This window comes from Podarcis vaucheri (genome assembly GCF_965113315.1).
Source record: "Podarcis vaucheri genome assembly, chromosome: 4".
NCBI lineage: Eukaryota > Metazoa > Chordata > Lepidosauria > Squamata > Lacertidae > Podarcis > Podarcis vaucheri.
In genome coordinates this window covers 62,138,249-62,161,469 of record NC_138762.1, presented here as the reverse complement: position 1 = coordinate 62,161,469, position 23,221 = coordinate 62,138,249, and the positions used below count along the sequence as shown (strand labels likewise).

The following is a 23,221-nucleotide window of genomic DNA, read 5'->3' as shown; positions in this document are numbered from 1 at the left end:
ATGTTATTATTATAAATATGCCAACTCAATTTGAAGTTTATGAGAAAATGTCCTCTCATTTAAGATGACAAAAATAAACATTTATTACTTTCTCTACATCCATAACGATATGCTCTGTAACTATACTGAGTAGGTGTACATTTATAAAGTTATCAGTAGGACTGTGACTTAATTTAATGTGAAACCAATTTATTAAGTAACAATTAGCCCAGCCCAGCAAGAAGAAAATCCTTAAGCATATGGTTTAACATGTCCATCCCTTAGAAAGGTTCAGTGCTGCATGTACAGTGGTACCTCGGGTTAAGTACCGTATTTTTCGCCCTATAGGACGCACTTTTTCCCCTCCAAAAATGAAGGGGAAATGTGTGTGCGTCCTATGGGGCGAATACAGGCTTTCGCTGAAGCCTGGAGAGCGAGAGGCTCTCGCTCTCCAGGCTTCAGGAAGCTCTGCGCAACCCTCTGCGAAGCCGCGCCAGCCTCCGGAAGGTCGCGCAGAGCTGCCTGCCCTCCTGGGGTCCGCGCAGAGCTGCCTGCGCTCCCGGGCTCTGTGTAGCTCTGCGCGACCCTCGGGAGCCCGGCGCCAAGCCGTGCCGGGCTCCGGAGGGTTGCGCAGAGCTGCCTGCATTACGAAGCCTGGGGTGTGCTGAAGAGCGCGCCCAGGCTTCGCACAGCTGTCCGCAAGCCTGGGGAGACCGGCGCGGCTCCCTAGGCTTGCAGATATTAGGCTGTTCTGGGGGCTGGGGTCGGGGGAAGCTCGGGCTTCCCCCGCGCCAGCCCCGTGCCTGGGGGGGGGAATAATTTTTTCCCTTTATTCCCCCCCCCAAAAAAACTAGGTGCGTCCTATAGGGCGGTGCGTCCTATGAGGCAAAAAATACGGTACTTAATTTGTTCTGGAGGTCCGTTCTTAACCTGAAACTGTTCTTAACCTGAAGCACCACTTTAGCTAATGGGGCCTACCGCTGCCACTGCACCGCCAGAGCACAATTTCTGTTCTCATCCTGAAGCAAAGTTCTTAACCTGAAGCACTATTTCTGGGTTAGTGGAGTCTGTAACCTGAAGCGTATGTAACCCGAGGTACCACTGTACATCCCCTTGTAAGGCTCAGCAGGGGGGGGAGAGACACCAGACCTAGAGGGAGGAGTAGAGAAAACTAATAATATTATTAATACCGCACCAAAAGAATTCAACACAATAAAATCGCAGATAGCCTAGAGCTGTAGAGCAAAGGATAAAACTTTGAACCAGCAGACTAAAAGAAAGAAACAACTGGAAATGAATAAAAAGCATTAAAAACAAACAAAGAGTGGAGGGGGGAGCGGGGATTCTCCTTAAGAACCTTGTATAGTCTAAAGGAAAAAGAAGAGAAAGCAAATGAAATGATGGACAAATAAATCAAGTGGCTGTTGTTTGCTGAAAACAGAAATAAATGAAGAAATAGATAAATATATCACACCAAAAGCTTTACCAATGAACCAAGGGAAAGGGAAATGGTCCTGTACTGAACTCTCCTAAAAGTTTGCAAACGAATACAAAATGGGGAAAAAAGAAGAGGGGGAAAGCACAAATTGATACAAGTGCTGTTTTTTAATTGTTAAGAAACAGGAAATGATTGGGAAGGATGCAAATAGTTCACTGCTCTTATAAATGCCTTTATTTCCAAGGCAGAATTTGCAGATGGACAACCACGTGAAAAATATGGGCTGACCCTCAGGCAGCAGGCCCACCCATCTTCCCCAGGACGACAGGAGCTGAGGTGATAGTGAGCCAGGCAGGAACTTCAGAACTATTACTTAAGTCCCCGGCTAGCGGCATGCGAAGCAGAGCTTTCCTAGAGCAGAGCTTTCCAAACTCTTCCATGTTGGTGACACACTTTTTAGACATGGGTCATTTCATGACACAGTAATTCAGTTTTACTAGCAAACTGGAGGTTAAACTAACCCCTTTCCAGCCCCGGGAGGAACATGGAGAATGTTTTCACAACACACCTACACACTGCAGTCAACATGTTGCATGCTGCAACACACAGTTTGGAAAGCTCTGCCCCAGAGGCTGTAGGGGGAAGGAGAGAAGTCAAGATAAGCCACTGTTCCTGCCTCTTCCACCAGAGGGAGCTTCCAATGGATCAGAGTCACTTTAATAAACAGCAGGAACTCTTAAATTCTCAAAATGTACACCAGATCCAATCTAGTATATACTGAATTATTTTGGAGGCAAGAAGGATTTAATAAAGCAAGTAGACTTTGAGACCCTCAGGGCTGTTGGCTACCCTGCCAAGACTGCTAAACTGCAAAATGATTTATATAACCATTTAAATTTCATGTTGTTTTTACAACCTATGGTCACACAATAAAATTCTGCTACAAAAGCTACAGAGCAGAGTATATGGAGCTAAATCATCATTCAAGGGGGGCTAAGGTGAGAAAATGAGAAAGATGAATCCAGGATCTAGTGTCTAGGATCCAGAATGGTCCAAACAGGAAATGAATTCAGGGGGAAATAGAGTGAGGGGAGAGTTTAAAATTGAAATAGTGCATTCTGAACCTCACAAGGAAATAAAGAGAAAAGAAAGAGCAGAAGTGGGGGTGAGACCATATAAATAATACATCTAAACTGTTCAGGCCCATGAAGGCTGGTTCAGAGAAAGTGGCCAAGAGCAGCCTAAAAAACAGAAAATGGGACCTATCCAAAGCAAGAAATTAATCCCCTTAAAAAGATGGCAAAAAGGTAAGCAGGCCTTCAGAAGCCTCAGAACATACAAAAATCTATTACCGTATTTTTCGCCCCATAAGACGCACCGGCCCATAAGACGCACCTAGTTTTTTGGGGGGGAAATAAAGAAAAAAAAATATTTCCCCCCCAGGTGCGCTGCGCTAATCCCGAAGCTTGGGGCATGCGGAGCTCAGCGCGCCCCAAGCTTCTAGGTGCCGGCAAGCAGTCCGCTAGCCCTGGGATAGCCGCGCGGTTCTCCCAGGGCTAGCGGACCGCTGCGCTAATCCCGAAGCTTGGGGCGTGCGGAGCTCAGCGCGCCCCTAGCTTCTGGGTGCCAGCAAACAGTCCGCTAGCCCTGGGAGAGCCGCGCGATTCTCCCAGGGCTAGCGGACCGCTGCGCTAATCCCGAAGCTTGGGGCGTGCGGAGCTCAGCGCGCCCCAAGCTTCTGGGTGCCGGCAAGCAGTCCGCTAGCCCTGGGAGAGCCGCGCAGCTCTCTCAGGGCTAGCGGACCGCTGCGCTAATCCCAAAGCTTGGGGCGTGCGGAGCTCCACGCGCCCCAAGCTTCTGGGTGCCGGCAAGGTCTCCGCTAGCCGTGGGAGAGCCGCGCGGGCCGCGCGGACCGCTGCGCTAATCCCGAAGCTTGGGGCGTGCGGAGCTCAGTGCGCCCCAAGCTTCTGGGTGCAGGCAAGCTCTCTGCTAGCCCTGGGAGAGCTGGGTCTCCCACAGCTAGCGGATAGCTTCCTGAAGCCTGGAGAGCAAGAGGGGTCGGTGCTTACCGACCCCCCTCGCTCTCCAGGCTTCAGCGAAAGCCTGCATTCGCCCCATAAGACACACACACATTTCCCCTTCATTTTTGGAGGGGGAAAAGTGCGTCTTATAGGGTGAAAAATACGGTAGCTAAACTTGAAACTAAGCAAAAATAATATTAAGCAAAGAAGTGAGTGACCTCTAGCACTGACTACAGACTCCTTTGAAACCCCCATTAATTATCTCTACTTTTCTGCATTCTACTTTTCCTCATTACAATTCAATTATGTATTGGTAAAGGATAGTCATGGAGCAAACACCTGCAAAAGCAGTTTTCCATTGTTTTAGAGGATGACACGATCCCAACTCTTACTGGGAGACTCATGAAGATCATCCAGTGCTGCTAGCCACATCCAATAACAGATCTTGTACTTTATCCACACTGGGGTCTTAGCTCAACTACAGCATGGTCATGATTCTGCTTCTCAAACTCCAGACAGATATTTCTTCCCTCAAGACAGACATTCAAGCCTACTTCAGGCATGAGGAGAATTTCTTGTCCAAACTTTCCTTACATTCCTTCTGGGGTAATCATATTTACAAGCACATAGATTTGCTTCCCAAAATTTAGCTCAGTAACAGAGATGGTTTTGTTGGGTTTCGGTTGTTGTTTTGTGCATGCCATTCCCATGCTTATTTACTAGAGTGGTCTTTTTTGTAACTGGGATTAACCAACCCATTGTCTCAGTACACACATCAGAAAGCAGAAGCAAACATGGTGTTGAGAAAATATATTGGCGTGGCTATCCCTATACAATATTTTACCATGCAAAATGCAGCCCTCCCCACAATGTGAGCTTGTACGCAGAGAAATTAAATGGAAATTGGCCCTTACTGAAATTTGCACTCCTCATTTTCAAAAGTTAAGCACATCTGAACATCCTCTCAACAAACACATTTTGTTTGCTTTTTCACGCACAGCATGATCACTTATTATTAATATTTTAACAGCACATTTCAAGAATGACATACATTCTTAGAGAATGTTTTCAAAATTGCACATAGGAAGTAGGTATTTTTGTTTTGTTTTTTCCATTTCTTCCTGAATAGCTGTACTATTTTCTCTTACTGTCAAAGAGAGTGCAATGGTTTGCATATTAAAACAAACACCTTTCTGTTTCAGCTGCAGATGTGGGCTGCTGGGCAGCTTATATAAACAGATACTAAATTTCCATAATGCATTAATGACTTAAACCTGCCGAAATAAAGCCATAATTGGAAAATACCTGTAAAACAGCAAACTGTCAAACTATCTGCCAGCTATTTTTATGCTGTCTGATAAAAATCTGGCTCCTGTTGAAGGCACAGACACACCAACACAGATCTTTAAAAGCATGCCATCACTGGAGTTCTGCAGAACACCATGATCTCATTTAGCAGGATTATTGGGTTTATGACCTGTGGTTTCCCAATTCTGAACACTGTACGCTCCACTGTGAGTTTTGATTTCAGATAAACACCAAGTCACATTTAATATTATTCTCATTAACACTTGTTCTCCTCTACTCTTTTCATACAGAAACTACCTCCTTAATTTTGAGCATTTTTCCTGGGTCTGATATCTTTTAGGAAGGCATTCACTCTATGTTGACTTCAGCTCCTAAACCTCCATCTATCTGTATGGTGAAAATTTTCTCCCTCGTTTCTAAAAGTGGAGCAAATCAATCTGTACTGAAAATCAGGACTAGGTCATATACTCTGCAAGAAGAGCTTTTAAAAGGGGAGCAACACAGAAAGAGAAACAATGGTGTTGTTCAAAATGTGTATACAGTATGTAAAGTTTTTTGTTCTTACAAAGTAATACTCATACCTTAAACCAGTGTACTCTGGAGAAGAAAGCACAATTTTGTATAAAAACACCCCAAGCATAAGCTCTGACAAGCTTCAGATTACACCAAACTGACCTCAGCTATAGTCTCCAATGCACGGCTTCTACAATACATTTTACAACCACCTCCTTCAATGTGGTGAGCATCAACTCCTCCTACAAGAAGGCATTAACTATCCCCTGGACACACCCAGTCAGTCCCTTCTTGCAAGATCTTTAACAGCCAGGGAAGACGAGCCGAGAGAGCATGTAAATTATCACATGAACCTATTCAAATACACAGCTAAGAGATCTCTTTGGGCCATAAGTGAAAGTAATCTTACCAGAACAGCGCATTCAACATGTATAGTTTTTTCTGGTGCAGCTGGTATACAATTTATTTCCAGGGAAAACCAGACTTTGCTGTACAGTGGACTTTGTCCTAAACAGGTCAAGAAATAAGGAGGGCAGGGGGAAAACACAATGAATCTTGAGTATTAACTGAAGACTTAATGCAGACATGAAATCATTTCCTGCATGGAAAGCACTTGTGCCCCTTAATATCTAAATTCTATAGCCTTGGATCCTAATTGCAACTTAGGGGCATGCAAAGCCTTGCACTAGCTCTGTACAATTGTTGCATTTTTAAAAATGAAACCCACACTCACCCTGAAATATTAAGTTTGCAAGGTGACAGAGAGGGTCAAGAGGCTACAGTTCAAGACAAACAAATCTGAGGTACCCCTGGTCTCACTGAAGTAATTTCCTGATTATTTGGATACTGGCTAATATAGCCTGACATTTAAAATATTTGAACCAAAACAATTTAATGATGGAAATGTTCAAGAACCTAATGTCATTTATTTACATAGCCATGTATTTGAGATACATTTTTCACTTACAATTAAAGTACAATACAACAAGCCAAGAGTTTTGTCCACCTCCTTTAAACAAAGTCATTTGCCATGGAGCATCCATTAATACTTCTCTCACCATCTAAAATCACTATCTAGAGAGAGTTGCTCAAGGTACAGGACCATGTGTCTACGGGTTTGCTGTTGCCAGGAGCAGAGCAGCTGAGGGTCAGAGAAAGCCCCAAGACAACCTTTTATTAACCACTTCCACTTCCCCAGCAACAGGGAGAAGAGCAACATCAGGTAAGACCAGTGGATGACACTGCCCATGGCTCAGGCTCCACCTGTCTCATGGAAGTTCTAGGATGGGTGAGGTACTTGCTAGGGTTACAAAAAGTGAGTTAAAAGCCCAGCAGGCGAGGCCAATTAAGACTCCTTGTCCCCACTACTCTACCAGAAACAGAGAGAAGTTACAACCTTCTTCCCTCTGGGTCAGGCATGGTATAAGACTACGTATGGGAACTGGACCCATTTCTTGCCACATTTATAACTCTAGCAAATCTCCCCATCACCCCATTAACTGGATATTAGTCATCTAAAATTCTGTTCATGACATGCAGTTGCAGTCCTTGGGAAACAAACCTTAAAAGGCTGAATTTTTCAGAAGCTTTTAACAAAATCTTCTAAACATGTACTCCTTAGAAAATTGAGATCGTTGTGTTGTTGTGGGTTTTCTTTCTTTTTAATCTGCCTTAAAGCATCATGCCTCACTTTAAGTTTGGAGGTTCCAGTTCCCTAACTTATATAAATTATTTTGCATCAGATAATTTTACATAGCTTCAGTATCGTTGCTTAAATATGTTGAGAAGTCAGGTTTGAAGTCACACAAATTTTTAGGCAACAACCTCTGCAAATTATGCTATTCGTATATCAATGTTTCTATTCATATATCAATGTTTCTATGGGGACGCAGGTGGCGCTGTGGGTTAAACCACAGAGCCTAGGACTTGCCGATCAGAAGGTCGGCGGTTCAATCCCCATGACGGGTGAGCTCCCGTTGCTCGGTCCCTGCTCCTGCCAACCTAGCAGTTCAAAAGCATGTCAAAGTGCAAGTAAATAAATGGGAGGAGGGTAAACGGCGTTTCAGTGCGCTGCTCTGGTTCACCAGAAGCGGCTTCATCATGCTGGCCACATGACCGGAAGCTGTACACCGATGCAAGTTGGTCACCCCAGAGTTGGTCACGACTGGACCTAATGGTCAGGGGTCCCTTTACATTTATATCAATGTTTCTTGATTGAAAACGCAATAATCCCCTTATGTTTGTGGCTTGGAGCTACACCAAAAGTAACATTCTCTTGTTTAATCCAAAAGAAAAACATTTTTAATGGTAATTATATCTAGCATATTTATTTCAGAATGAGAAACTGACACACACACACATACAAACTTTGTATGACATTTATATTTAACTGGAAAAGGAGAGGTGCCTTACAGGATCAGACCACAGTCTGCCTATCTACTGTTTTGTTTCCCACAGTAGTCAGCCAAACTCTACATGTTTATCAAGTAGACTGGTGAGAATGCAACAACAAAACATCTTCCACAGCAGGGAGCAAAACAGCTTTTGAATATAAATGGAATAAGCTTCTGTTTCTCACCCAGTGTGATCTATCATCCTAGATTCTACCATTTCACACCCACCTACGTGAAAATACATTGGCAATAGGAATTAGTAATTTTTTCGGGTCAGTATGTGTGTCATATAAGTTACAGGAAATGTATTGTTGGCTGAAGTACTGAAAATGAGCCAGAGGAAAGCTGTACAAACTATAGAAGAATGCAAGCTAAGTTGGAGAAAATATGTATTTGATGAAAAATAAATCATGCCTTCTTTAACAGAGAGTTGGTTAGATGGGTGAAGGAAACTAAGTGGAAATAACACCACTTGATTTTAGGTAAGAGGTCTTTTTAAAAAATCATAGGCCAATTAAAAAATAAATTGGAAAAATGTGGACTCGCAAGTGTGCACCTTATGTGATTTTCCTCTGGTTTGGCAAGTTGTATCCAAAAATAGCAATTAATGGATTTTTAATAATAGGTGAGAAAGTTATGCTTTATTTATGATTTAGCAAAGGATTTAGGGCACTGGTTGTGGTAAATACATAAAATGCCTTTATTGATTATTCATCTGTTTATTGGCCTGTCTATAGGCTTAGGACTTGTGTCAATCAACCTCAAAATACTAGTCTGTTTGGATGTTTAGCTTGTTTTAGACTGAACACATCATTATATAAAAGAAGCTAATTCTGCCTGCCTAATATAAGATTCAACTGGGTTGTTGTTGTTTTTTAACAATTTCAGTGTGATTATCTCAGGGAGATAATGCAATGCCACTCCAGTTTAAAATCTGAATCACCTACATGAAATAACCCCTTAAAACAAGTATTAATTTAAGTCCATTAATATTAACAATAAGACAGCCCTAATTACATAAGCAGCCCTGCAATTATAGAGAACAAAAAGCTGCAATTAGGCAAATCATACTCACCCACATACTACATGTACATTTGATATTAATGGATTTTCATTAGACTATTCTTTTGGAAAATACAATCTCAAACATTTCCCAGAAACTGCTAATAATGAAATAAGGCTCTGAGGGAATATATCACATGACACTAAATAGAAGTAAATATAATGTCCAACAAATTGACCAACATAATTATTTTAAAATTTGATAGACCACAATAAAGCAGCAGGTAGTAAAGAAATTTAAAATGTACAAATTTCAACTTAGTCTTCAAAAGAAAACCTGAATTAAATATTCCAGTGAATAAAACCTAGGACTAGATAAGTCTATGATCCAAGTTTATTTTTTGGTCCTTAAACTAGAAACATGTACAAGGAGATTCCAAGTTCCAAATGATCTAATTTGTTAAAAGTTATCAGCCATTCTTGATTATTTTCTTTACAAAAGGTTTGTTTTAAGAAAATATATCATGTCGCCTTCATTATATTATCTTCAGAAAAAAATCACATGTTGTTATGTGGTATCATAGCAACTCAGAAGGACTACAAATATTTGTCAGTCGTGATTGCTAAAAATATTCTCTAAGAAATAATATTCCTATGTGGAATGCCTGATGCCTGGCATGCAACAGCAGTAAATGTGGACTGTGGTCAGAAAGTTGAAAAAGTTAGACATTTTCCATTAGCCATTATATCATTTTTTTTTTCCTTTGCAAAACATAGGATCCTCGTTTATCACAGCAGTACATAATGCATTTTTGCCTTTGTCTTATGAAATCTTTCACCAATTTGTTGGGGTTGTGTGTTTTTTTGTAAAGGTTCTGGTATAGCCCTATAGTTTAAATAAGCCACAGATCCTTCTCTTTTCCCCAGTCACTCATGCTCAGTTTGCATTAACTACTATGCCAGTTTCACCTCAACGCTATTGCATAACTTTTATCCCCAATTATGTATTTCAACCTTATGCTCTTTCTTTCACTCCTTCTCTCCATGCACTGTATAACAGTCTGCACTTCGAGTTTTTCATTTTCTCAGGGTCACTAGAAATATAGGATTATAGGCCAAGAAATAGGAATCATACTTTTCTCTCTACTGCAAAAGTAAAAGGAACAAAACACAGTTGTAGTAAATATGTGACTAGTTGCATCAGTAACATATTCAAAACTAAGATGCACTGTAAACTCAAATAACAACATGTGCTGCGATAACATATAGTAAAGAGCTTTGCTTAAAATATTTTGTAAAAATATGAGAACAAATTACTGATGACAAATATACAGTGTGAAAAACTACATGGTAAATGTTATGAAATATGCATTGAAAACAAACTATCACTCTGTGTTGCAAAAAGAATTTGGATTTAGAACAAACATTTGAATGATTCAATGAAGTTTGCACCAACACAATATGAACTGAAGACTCATACATATGGTTGCTAAAACAACTAAGGGTCATGTAGCACCCTAAAGAGTAACATATTTATTGTGTCATAAGTTGTCATGAGCCACATCCCACTTTATCAGATGCATGATTGTGACTTGCAAAAAAATGACACAAAGCAATTTATTTTCAACTGAACAGTCACAAACATTACCAGGTTTCCACTCGTAGCATAGTAATGATTTATAGTTCCAAACTGGTTGTGAGGACAATTTAAACTGCTCCCTGAATGAAGTATAATTTCAATGGAAAGGTTTCTATACTACTCTGCTATATTATTTGGTCTAAAAAGCCTCAAGTTTGATTACTGGCAATAGTGTTTTAAATACAAACAAGCAGTTTGTATTTAACCTAAATAAGTATGTTTCTCAAAACAACAAAAGACTAGTCAGCTTACATCCAGGCAATATGCATTATTTAAAAAGGCACATGGTTTAGTGTATAAAATATGCATTTCACTGAAAAATGAATGATGATAGAACATCCATACAGACTGATAATGAAATTACCCATAATAAAAAACCTACCAGTGTTTGCTGCATTGGCTTTTTTCGGTAGTGCTCCTGATAATTTCTGAGGGGTCTGTACACCATCTGTCTTCTGTTGCTGTTCTCCATCTTCAGCAGCAAATACAATTACACCTGAAACAAATAGTTACCAGATGTTCTATTAATCAAGGCATTCATTTCATAAGATGGCCTGAAACCCTCATGCCAGTGTACATGCAACCCTGCTTATCAGACAAAATCCATGTTTTTAGCTTAAATGAATTTTTGTATTAGATATTTCATTTTGGAGAAATACCTGGAATTGGGGCCTTCAAATACGGAGCATGGCTTAATAAGCTTTCAGTAAATGACATCCCTTTTCCACTTCAAATTTTAAGGCCTGACCCCCAAAGCAAGCATAATGTTGTAAACCTGTTAGACATAGTTAGATATTGGGGGGCTGTGCTCCTTTCAGCACCACGCCAGTGTGAATTCTGCCCCACCTTTCTATTGTCAATTGTGGTTAAGCAAAGTTAATACCTTCTATTTTTCCCTATTGTAAAATTTAGGAATTTTATGGAAATCAATCTCATTTACCCTTTGCAACAGAAAAGTCCCTAGTGAATATGTCAACTTTTGGAAATCTCAATCTGAAATCTAAAGAAGATGAAGTGAGCACCTAGGCTCCAGTTTGAAGGTGGGAGACTTTTACAGGTAAGCTATATAGACTAATTTTTACATGAAAGCAGGACTGCAATGAAAAATCAATTACAAAAGAATTTGGAATTTTAAAAGGGGATTTTAAAGCAAACAAATAAAACTGAATATTGTATTGCTTCCCTTTTCAGCAGTAAAGTAAAAACTCAAAAAAGAGGGGGATATAACTTAATGTCATGTAAAACAGAGTAAAAGACACAACACAATATGCAAAAGAAACCATATTCATATTTCTTTGCTCAGCCAAATTTAGCCAGAATATTAAAAATCTTCGTATTGCCTAATTATTAGATTGGATCCAGATGTCTATGGTCAGCACAGACAATTGAAATCAGTATAAAGTTGTCAGGTAGAAAAATGGGGGTAAACCTCTGTTTGAAACTCCTGCTAACGGAAGGAGACAGTTCTGGACTAGATAAGAGATGAGCAGAAGGTAGATCAGGATCTACTGGTAGACCTCTTGATACCTTGCAGTAGGTTGACAAGGATTTCTGACTCCCAAGTTTCATAACAGAATGAACCAATTAAGACTTCCTCACTAAATTAGAATGCTCAAGTAAGGAAATCTTGGGGCTACCAGGAATAGGATTTTTGTGTGGAAGGACGGTGAGCTCAGCTCAGTTATGACACTCAAAACAAATCCCTGTGCTCAGCTGCTGAAGGAGCAGCCCGTTAATAGGTTATTGTGTTGTTTAATCAGTGAAATGCCTCTTTGGCTACGAGAAAGCCTTGACTCTGGCAGAGAAAGCCTTGACTCTGAGCATGCTCTCTGCTGTCTTTGGCTTGTAGTCAAAGACAAATTGGCATAAATGGCACAATCCTAGACTAGTTCAACATTCCTTCAGGAAAGTGAAAATTCAAATTGTCTTTGAATTAGGATAAATCTAGGTTGAGCGTAGATTTTGAATTGCAGTGTTATTAAAAGTGGCTTTTTGAGGAGGGAGAAAAACTTTTCTAATTGATACTTTGAAAAAACAGAGGTCAGTGATGCATAATTTCATTAGCAGTTAGCTGCGTCTTGTGGAATCATGCAGTAATTATCTCATACTTACAATGTAGCACTAGGTTAAAACCTACCTTGCAATTTTCCGCGTTTCCATGGGAATACAGTCAGAGTATATGCAGCTGTGTCACCAGGCTCTACGGTGAGAATTGGGTCACCACTGACAATTGGAAGATCTGAAGATACCTAGTATGACAAAAAAGCAGCAGCAAAACCAACAATGGCAAAGGCAGCACTGTCAAGATAATGTCGAAAACATAGCTCTTAGCAGTGAGTTCAAGTACAAATATTACTACATTTCTCTTAATCTTTCCTACAGTGCTTAATTGACTATAGAATGAAGGGAACACTTTCTGCTGTGCTCTTTCAAATGTATCAGAGTTAAAATTTGGTACTATTAATCAAGTGAAGGTACATTAACTCCTGAAAGATTCCTTCTGACCAGCTACTGAAAATCAGGACCTTTGTTTTGTGCTACATTCACTAAAGACTTAAGCAGGGGTGAATATGTGTAAAATGGCAGGCTATCTCCTAGCTGTTCTGGCCAGGGTGGGAGGTGGGGATGAGCAAAAAATTCATTTTCACCCCAGCATTCTTTGAGTGTGGGGATGGAGGGAATCCTGTCCATTGAAACAAATGTTACAGGCAATTACCCACACCAGCTCCTGGTTGGCATAGGTAACAAGCCCAATCCTGGGGCCTCTCACAGCAATAAAGATACTTTGGATCCAGCAGATCCAAAGCTGTTTCTGCCCCATCATCATCTTGTCTCTAGAATACCCCTTCTGAGGCCTACCACTGGCAATGGAGCTACATCTATGGAGCTTTATGCCTTGACAACAGATGCCACCATCAGCACAGAGGCATCTCTGCCCCATCCTAACCCCTGTGGATATGGGGAAGGGGAGTAATGGTTACCTCTTCATCTAAGGAGCTATGTTAACAAGGCAGTACTGCCTAAGAAGGAAACATGAGATGAAATGCAGGGGAAATGTGCTGGAGTGAGACTGAGTAAAGTAAAGTAAAGTAACGTAACGTAAAGTAAAAATAAACCAATCAGATACTACCTGGGTATAGGAACAATGCTCAACCATTAATCTCAGATTTCATTAAGGCTCTAGTGTGGTTAAATATCAGCAATACATTTAACTACATTTAAAGCATTAGGGGGATTGAATATTTGTGCATATCTCCTCTGCTTTTCACACAGCTACTGACAGGAGAGAAACCAGAGCCTGCTTCTTTTAGCAGACAGCAATAAGGAAAGCAGCCAAATTCTCCCAGGCTCAGCTGAGAGCAGCTGTTGACAACAGGGGGCCTTCACCTCACCACTGGCATCAGCTGCGCACAGACAAGGAAAAATTAAATATAAAAATAGTTTCAGGGATTTTTAAAAAGTATATATATTGCTTCACAATATTTTCTAGAATTTTTAAACCAACTAAAACATTGTGTATACTGATTAAATTTCTTTCAAGGTGTGTATAATATCACCAGCTCTGAACAGATTAGAGGAAAGAGAGAGATTTAACAATTGACTATTGCTAAATGAGCAATCTAAAACAGGGAGGAGAAAATTGGGCTAGTCCTGGCCTGTGGAGTCTTTCAATCCAGCCAACAGCCTCCACCTCTGCCCTACCAATAATCACCTCTGCACTCCAGAAGGCTGGTTCAAATTCCCTCCTCTCCAGCAGGAATAGAGATGGAAGAGAAGTTTTATTTGGTTCGCATGTATAGGGGAAACTACATACTTTGTGCTTTCTGAAGCAACAGAAGAACTGAAGCAGAACCATCCTTCGAAATTCACACTTGTCTGAATTTTGCAGTGCTCTTCTCTAACCAAGTAATATGCACAAAAATGCATGTACTAGGATGTGCATTTAAGTGTGTATCTTAATGAAAATAACATGTAAAAATGCATTACAGTGGAATTGCATTTTATGCAGGAGTTAGCAAGGGAAGCAAAAAAACCTCTTAATCAAGAAAATCTGAATAAGTGATCTATATATATATTCTACATAAATAAGTAATAACAGAATAAGGATTCTATTTCACAACCTGTTTTTAATGGCTCTGGCATCACACACAAACTTAATTTCAGAGGGCACACATTCTGTCTAGCAAAAGTGCTGAGGCAGGCTCTTAAAGACTCCTTCACATACATACAAAGTTGTGTGGAAGCCATTTAACCCTGGCACTATACCACAAGGGTCTAATATTATAATTTGTACAAGAGCCAGTGTGGTGTCTTCTCAGCCTAACCTCTCTCTCAGGGTTACTGTGAGGATACATTGGAAGGGTGGTGGAATCATTACACCACGCTGAGCTTCTTGAATGAAAGGTGGGATATAAATGTATTTTTTAAAATAATAATAATAATAAATAATAATAATTTTTATCCTCTGAGCACTTAGAGCAGCTTGTGTCAAAGAAAGAACAATATAATTATCACAAAACTGCACATTAAGACAACACAACAAAAGAAAACAACAAAAAGAGCAAGCAATATAACAACATCAGTAGAAAATGCTTGGTGAATATGTGAATGCATAGCACAGATACTGTTCATATTAACCTGCTGGAGATCTGGGAATGAGAGTGCATGAAATATATTTTAAGGGGGTGAGGCACATATTTTAACCTTGCATGAGGATGCTTTGATCTCTGGTGAGTTCTTCAGAGTTCTGTAGAGAAGATTGGGGACCTTAGTTGAGGACTATGCCAGCATCTCAAATGTCAACAGGCCAAAAGGCATGGTTTCCAGACAGGATGAAATGTATATATCAGTTGTTTTTATTAATTTACCACAGAAATAAAAGAGTGATGAGAACAGGAAGAAGTAGGGAAACAGATGTGCCAGATCTTTAAAAGTTCGCTTTATGGTGAAGTACAGGTAAGAAAATGAAAGAATAACAACAGAATGATAATGGTATATGGAAAAAGCAAGGGTGCGAGGTAGGGACAATTTTCTTTCATTCCATTCCAGTAGTTTTTGCTTTATTTGTTAAATAATTTCAAAGGGGGCAGATTATCAGCATGAGGGAAAGAATAGAATCTTGTGGGACTTCCAAAGCCCAATTACCTAGGGATCAAGTGCTGGTCCCTCAAAATCTCATTCTGAAATAGGCCAGCCAAACAAGAGCAGAACCAAACAAGTGCCCCCCCCCCAAGCCAACTCAGAGAACCTATACAGAAGGCTGCCATGGTCAATGAGATCAAAAGGCACTGAGAGGATCCAGGAGAATCAAGAGGGCTTCTCTCTTGGTCACTGAAGAGGGTGACCGAAGCAATTTCAGTCCCAAAGCAAAGTTAAAACCTAACCAGAACAGATCTAGAAAATCAGTATCCAAGAATGTCTGGAGCTGAATAACCACCATTCTCTTGAGCACCTTGCCCAAGAAGGGAAAGCTAGTTGCCAGCCTATTGTTATTAACATCTTCTGAGTCAAGGTTACATTTCTCCAGGAGCAGTCAATTTGTCACTTCTTTTAAATAATCTGCAACCACTTCCTCTTTCAAGTGGGCATTTACAACCTTCTGGACCCAGCTAGATCCCTGCTAGATTTAATAAGCCATGAAGATCAAGGGTTCAACATACAAGTGGTTAGTCCTCCAAGCTAAACTGTTGTCACAACAGAATCTCACTGAAGCTTTCCATTGTTGCTGGCTATCCACTAATTAATTATTTTCACTGCAAGTGTGTACATATATGTGAGTTGCAAACCTGTGAACCAGAGGTCCAATCATTTTTTTACCTTCATTTAACAAATGTTTTTCATAACTATTTTTCATTACAATGAAGACTTCAAATCTTCAATCATCTCTATTTTCCCTGAATATCATACTTTATATCACCAAACTATGTAAAGGTTTAAAAGTATATAATTCACAGAATTTAATTTTATAAACTACTGCTGGAAATAGCCACCCTGCAAAGAGTTTGTTGTACCATATGAGAATTACATCATCTTATTCCATACAGATCAGGTGCACTGTAGTTTGTTTGTAACCTGAGGAACATATGCATGGCATAATTAACTTTTTAATGAAATGGCAGTAGCATTAAATTAATGGCTTCAAATATCTCATAAAAAAGAGCACGAATGTCAATATAAAATCCAAAATATTAAGACGGCTATAAATTGTTACAGCTTGCTAGCTCCACAAAGTGTGCATCTAACATGCTATTACCACAAAGTTTTAAAATGTCAAAATAAAAGGGGAAATTTTCATTGTGTGCTCTATTTGCATTTCTAGCATGCCAAATTTGATGAATCTGGATAAGGAGCACATGTTATATTTCAACAGATGTCATCACATATTATATACCTAATAAAAATATAAAAATGAAACTTCTGAGTTGAGGAACATTTTGAAAAGAAGAAAACAGGAGTCAAGGGGAAATTATTTAAAGTATTTTGTTGGAAGAGGCACTCTTGGATTAAACTGATTTTCTAGATCCATTTGAATCAGGGTTTAGGCCTGGTTTTGGTCGCCCTGTATGATGACCTGTGTTGGGAGAGAGAGAGGGAAATGTGTCCCTGATAATTCTCCTTGACCTCACTGCAGTTTTCAATACCATCAACCATGGTATCCTTCTGGAGTGGCTGCCCCAATTTAGGGCTGAGCGGCACCACATTGTGGTGGTTCTCGTCCTACTTGGATAGTCATTTCCAAAGGGTGATGCTTGGGGAGTGCTCTTTAGCCCCATGGAGGCTTCAATGCAGGGTTCCCCAGGGTATGATGTCATCCCCCATACTGTTTAGCATGGTTCACAGAACAAAATCAGAATACAAAACCACAAAATATATAACATACCTGGATCCCGGGATCATCTTCCGAGGCCTTTCTATGTGTGCCTCCTCCTTGAGAAGTGTGGAGGGTGGCAACACAAGAACAGGCCTTCTCTGCAGTGGCTGCCTATCTGTGGAATGTTCTCCCCAGGGAAGCTTGCCTGGCGCCTTCATTATACACCTTTAGGAGCCAGGCAAAAACGTTCCTTTTCAACCAGGCCTTTGGCTGATTTGATTGACATCCTATGCCCTTTTAAAATGTGGATGAACCGCCTTGAGACCTCTGGGTATACAGTGGTATATTAATTAATTAATTAATTAAACAAACAAACAAACAAATAACCTGCTACTATGGAGAATGGAGGACCAGACCATGTGGCAAAAGAGCAGGATCTGAACTCCAAAAAAAACCCACAAAAAACCCCAACACTGGGCAGGGGGAAGCCATCAAGAACAATTAAAACATCACTCATTTTTAGTAATTTTGCAGTGGCAAATCTTTCCAATATGAATATGACATTTTCAAATGAAGGGAGGACAAGATGACTCTAGTATCATCTGCCACTCAGATAGCCTTCATAATGATGAGTGGGATAACAAATGCTCCAGTAAATGATAACAATACATGCATTAGGCAGAGACCTGCTGTTACTTTCACTCAAACCTGTATTCAAACCTGCACAATTTTACCTTGTAGTGCAATTCCTCATTGGTAAAATTGGGTACCATTATGAGCTTCTGAGTAATCTCTCTAACTCGGCACTCTATCGCAAGATAATCCAGCGCCAAAGGTTTTGTTGCAACCCCCTTCAGGACAAAGACATGATCTGTGCCATCTGCTTCATTTTGCAAAATGAGTTTCCCCTATGATAGTGAAAGAAATGAACATTCAGCGGGGTGCAAATATTTCTGCAAAACTTCAGTGTCCACTCAAAATGAGACCTGAATGTCCTAGTGGGATGAAGAATTACACAGAGCTGCCTTGAAGACTATTCAGAAACTTCAATGAGGGCAGGATACAGTTGCATGGATGTTTGATGCAAGTTGTAAAGTCAGACCATGTGATACCAATGTTGCACCATTTCAATTTGCTACAAGTGCCATTTCAGGCCCAATTCAAAATGCTAGTGCTGACCATTAAAACTCTTAACACCTTGGGTACAAGTTATCTAAAGGACCAGTCTGTTCAATACATCCAGCTTTGGGGCCCTGCTCGTGTGCCTACCGGTAAAATCAGTTCCTTTGTTAAGCACAGGGGTTACTTGGTGGTGGCCCCATCATTTAATTATTACTGAATGACTTATGCTTAGTTCCTTCAGTGCAGGAATTCAAGCGAGCCTTAAACATCTATTTCAAACTATATATTTCCTTAATCTCTTTCCTCAATGTGTTTTCAGCTATATGATTTGGAGCAATTTTGTTTTATATATGGGGGAGGGTATTACATCACACTTACAAAATTTAGGTGCTTCTTCATTATGATTTATACCACATGATGTGTCTACCTTTTTGTGTATCATCTCTACTGCGTACACTACTTTCTCAGGCCATAGCCCTAGTGGTCTAGAAATTCATTAAATAAGCAAATGAACATATCATGTACACCCCCCAGAGTGACTTGCAGAAAGAACAACATTAAAATGTAAAAAGTAAGCATACGAATACAGAAGCAGTAGGGCATCTGAGCCAAATGTACACTCTTCACAATCTATATATCCATTTGGCAATTACCGCCACTGCACAAGACAAACCATACACTATCATACAAATGTAATAACCTGGCTGCTTATTCTAAATAAATCAGCCACACGGTGGCCAAATGATTTCTTAACAAAACACTTCATTGGTCTGGCATAAATTAGAAAAGTTATGAATAGCTAGGCAGCTATCATCTACAAGTATCAGTGAGATGCATTGTGGGTATCAAGTTGCCCGGCCAGATGCAATCTGTGGCCCTGTAAAAGTGGTGAAATAACCTTGACAAGATACGGGTGTTGGGTGAGATCAGGCCAAATCTTTACTGATTACAGCAGGAAGTGGGGTTGGCATGGCAGGAGGGCAAGAGTCAGTTCCTCATTCCACTCAGACCCTTCTGATGGAATGCCATTCTGTCAGGATTGGGAAATACCCAAACACCCCCCATGGCTATATACATTATGTGTCAAACCCTGTCATGGCAAGTCAAGCATCCAGGGTTTCACTGGATGACTAGGCTGAATCCAGCCAGTCAGAGGCTCTAACCTGAGCTTAGGCTGTGCCTTAGCCAATCCTTCCCTCAAAACCCTTATGAAGGCCTCTTTTACTATGCTGATCCTACCCAATGCCATTTTTGCTCCCAAGTAGTAACAAAGTTTGACTAAAACACAACACCTTAGTTCAATGAGGGAAAGGTGGGGAAGAAACACATCCAAGGGCCAACTGAGGTTGGGAAGAAAACATTACTTTCTAGCCCCATCAGTCAGTGACCCAAGCAGTCTAGTGAGGTACTAACACGGACAGGTGGGTGAGTGGGAAGCTCATGGGGCAAAATGGCCCCAACTCTTGTGTGTGTGGCCTTTTAAAGGCCTCCACTCCTCCTTCCTTCAAGATATTATGAGAGAACAATGGGGAGACATGACTCCACCATACCCATTGACTTCTAGGCCACACACTGCCAGGCACAGTCACTCCATGCACAGATCATGCTCAGGATGCTTACAGTAGCAATAATAATCACACATAGATATAACTATAGAGGGCATTATTTAAAGTCTTCAGCTCTTTACATGCTTAGTTCATTTTTGCTTTTGGGCACATTCTCACATTACCTTGGAATGTTTTGAAGTCACCACATTTACAATGTCATTTCTATGCTGTTAGTATTATGTTTATAGATACCCTTGCATTATAAGAACTTATAAATTCCACAGCTATACCAGTTCTCATTAAATGTAGAAAAGCTAATCAAACAAGAAGGAAAAAATGTCTTTTGTTCTCCTACCGTAATTACACATTCGGAAGTTGGCTTAAACATGAGGGTGTATGGAGTTGTTTCACCTGGGGCAACGTATATAAGCGGGGGGCCATAAAAACAGCATCCTTTTAAATGAGCTTTAAGTTTCCAATCTTGTTGACTCATGTTAGTCTGAAACAGAAGGGAATCCAAATGAAATATCTAAAGGTACAATGAATATAAGTGATTAAGGATGAAGGGGTGAAGCGGAAGTCCTTGTGGGAAATATAGGTTTTGCATAAAGGCGCATGATCTATACAGTTATCTAGTACTGTCTCCTAAGAAATGTTAACTGGTGGGAGTTCTCAGAAGAAAGCTTTCCCCTCCTCCCCGCTGTAGCCACCAGTGTCTTCTTCAAGCCTCTTGAGAGTGGGAGTTAAAGGAACCCTCTTAAACAATGTGGGATATTGGAGGCTGCTGGAGGAAGGATAAATTTATTTATCTATTTTATTAAATTTATATACCACCCTTCACTGAAGATCTTAGGGTAGCTCTCAACATAAAGTTAAAGGTAAAGGGACCCCTGACCATTAGGTCCAGTCGTGACCGACTCTGGGATTGCGACGCTCATCTCGCTTTACTGGCCGAGGGAGCCGGCGTACAGCTTCCGGGTCATGTGGCCAGCATGACTAAGCCGCTTCTGGCAAACCAGAGCAGTGCACGGAAACACCGTTTACCTTCCCGCCGGAGTGGTACCTATTTAACTATTTTTACTTTGACATGCTTTCGAACTGCTAGTTTGGCAGGAGCAGGGACCAAGCAACGGGAGCTCACCCCATCGCAGGGATTCAAACCGCCGACCTTCTGATCGGCAAGTCCTAGGCTCTGTGGTTTAACCCACAGCGCCACCCACATCCCTTTTGGTTCTCAACATAAATGACCCCAAATCAATCAGAGGTTTGCCCAGTTTGGAGGCATTCTCTATCAGCAGCTCAACTCTCCCCATTTCTCAGGAGGACTCATCCCAACTTTCCAGAGAGGCTTGAAGAGTGCACAGGTGGCAGGGAAGGGGAGAGAACGGGATGGAAAACTTCCCTTCTATAACTTCCTTGAGCTAACTTATTTTAAGATAAGCCAATGTCTTTTTCTACCATTTTTAGTAGAATAATACATTTGTGGCCAAGAGATATAGAAGGTAATCTGTGTAAAGATTAACTTAATGCAGGAAGAACTCTCATCCCTGCTTTCCACCTCTATATACACATATTTATGTGTTTGCTCAGTCAGCAGTTTTAACCCAGTAGCGACCAGCCTTATTTAAATCTTGGATGAAGCTAAATGGACATACTATTGGAATGTCTTGAGTCACTGCTTGATATGCTGGAGTGACAAACTCTAGCTCAGCCTCGGCAGTATTTGTATTCACCACACATTCTATATGAAAGAGTCGGACATCATACTTCGATTGAAGAAGAATCTTACAAGGATATCGGCCAGCATACTTAGGCACAAATTTTATAGGAAGCTCAACTTCTGCAACTTCTGTGGGGAGAAAATAAACATTGTTAGTTTAAATATTGTAGAAAGCTCAACTGCAGCATCTTCTGCCAGGAGGGAAGAGGGATAAGTAGTTTTAATATAAGTACGATCGATCGATCGATCGATAGATAGATGTACTGGTGATGCCTAAAGCCTAAAATTGTCAGTGTAACTTTATTAATCTGATTAGACACTTGCATCTATATGGAAAATGGACCAGAATTTGAGGGCAACCTGAGTTAGTTAATTTCACAACTATCACATAAAAAGCACCTCAACTGCAATTAGGAATTAAAACAAAAATTAATTGGCTTCCGCTAATAGCCTCCCTGTCCCTGCTCTTTATATTTATGCAGCTATCAACCTACCAACTATAGATTGGGGTTTATACCATGGGCTTTATTCCTTCTATTTAGAAATAATCATCTGAACACAGTTAAGACCATTAAAATGTGATCCTAACATACATAACGCAAGACAATGTACTATCACTGAACAGCGACAAAAGAAAAATTCAAGTACTAATTTAAGAGCCTCACATACCAAAAATACTGGCTTAACACACCACCTGCAATGGTATCTTTAAATTTGCTGCAAATGAGTTGTCAGGACAGGGAGGCAGCACCTTTGAATACTGTATATATATATATCCTTTTAGAGAACAAAAATCATTTTAGAGAATAATTCTTACATGGAAACTTTGAGAGAAAATTGGAAAAGGTGTAAGGATTTGTAGCTGTGCATATCTGGTTGCCGTAAAGGTAAAGGGACCCCTGACCATTAGCTCCAGTAGCAGACGACTCTGGGATTGCGTGCTCATCTCGCTTTATTGGCCAAGGGAGCCGGCGTACAGCTTTCGGGTCATGTGGCCAGCATGACTAAGCCGATTCTGGAGAACCAGAGCAGCGCACGGAAACACCGTTTACCTTCCCGCCGGAGCGGTACCTATTTATCTACTTGGACTTTGACGTGCTTTCAAACTGCTATGTTGGCAGGAGCAGGGACCGAGCAACGGGAGCTCACCCCATCGCAGGAATTCAAACCGCCAACCTTCTGATTGGCAAGCCCTAGGCTCAGTGGTTTAACCTACAGCACCACCCACATCCAGTTGTCATAGTATACTTCAAAAAGCTGCTGGCAAAGCAGCTCACCCAAGACTCCTGAGGAAGCTTAGTAGTCAAGGAATAAGAGGAGAGGTCTGCTTGTGGACCATGAATTCATTAAGCTGCAGGAAGCAAAAAGGAGTAGCCAATGCACCTTTCAGGCTTTAGGATTTACTCTGAGAATAAACACACTCAGGTGCTATACAAGTTCCGTTTTATTTTCTCCCATGAAGCAAGAAGTGGTTTTGTGCCCTGCAAAAGGGGGGGGTAACACCTCCTCTGCATCACAGCCCCGGTATGATGTGGCTTCCTCTGCAGCTGCTTTTTTAAAAAGTGGGAGATCCATATCATCATTATCAATCTCATCTAAATATCCTCAGCTCCTGAAGCTATGGCAGAGCCACTTCCAGCTGGACTTCTCCACCCCAGCCCCAGTTACTACAAGCTGCCCTGTGGGGGAAAGCTCAGGAGAGCAAGGGAAGCAGGCAAAAGAGACCGC

At 40.8% G+C, this 23,221-nt stretch overlaps 1 protein-coding gene across 2 annotated transcripts in view; it reads right to left on the bottom strand.

The window, feature by feature from the left end:
- Window positions 1–23,221, bottom strand: part of CFAP47 (cilia and flagella associated protein 47) — a 186,104-nt gene that overhangs the window by 76,634 nt on the left and 86,249 nt on the right. For both annotated transcript variants that reach the window (XM_082219930.1, XM_082219931.1), the window contains exons 46-51: window positions 21,429–21,622; window positions 20,129–20,272; window positions 17,839–18,012; window positions 12,431–12,542; window positions 10,676–10,789; window positions 5,669–5,766 (exon numbers count right to left, since the gene is read on the bottom strand). In XM_082219930.1, the coding sequence (XP_082076056.1) occupies window positions 5,669–5,766; window positions 10,676–10,789; window positions 12,431–12,542; window positions 17,839–18,012; window positions 20,129–20,272; window positions 21,429–21,622 (836 nt within the window). The remainder of the gene's footprint in view (window positions 1–5,668; window positions 5,767–10,675; window positions 10,790–12,430; window positions 12,543–17,838; window positions 18,013–20,128; window positions 20,273–21,428; window positions 21,623–23,221) is intronic.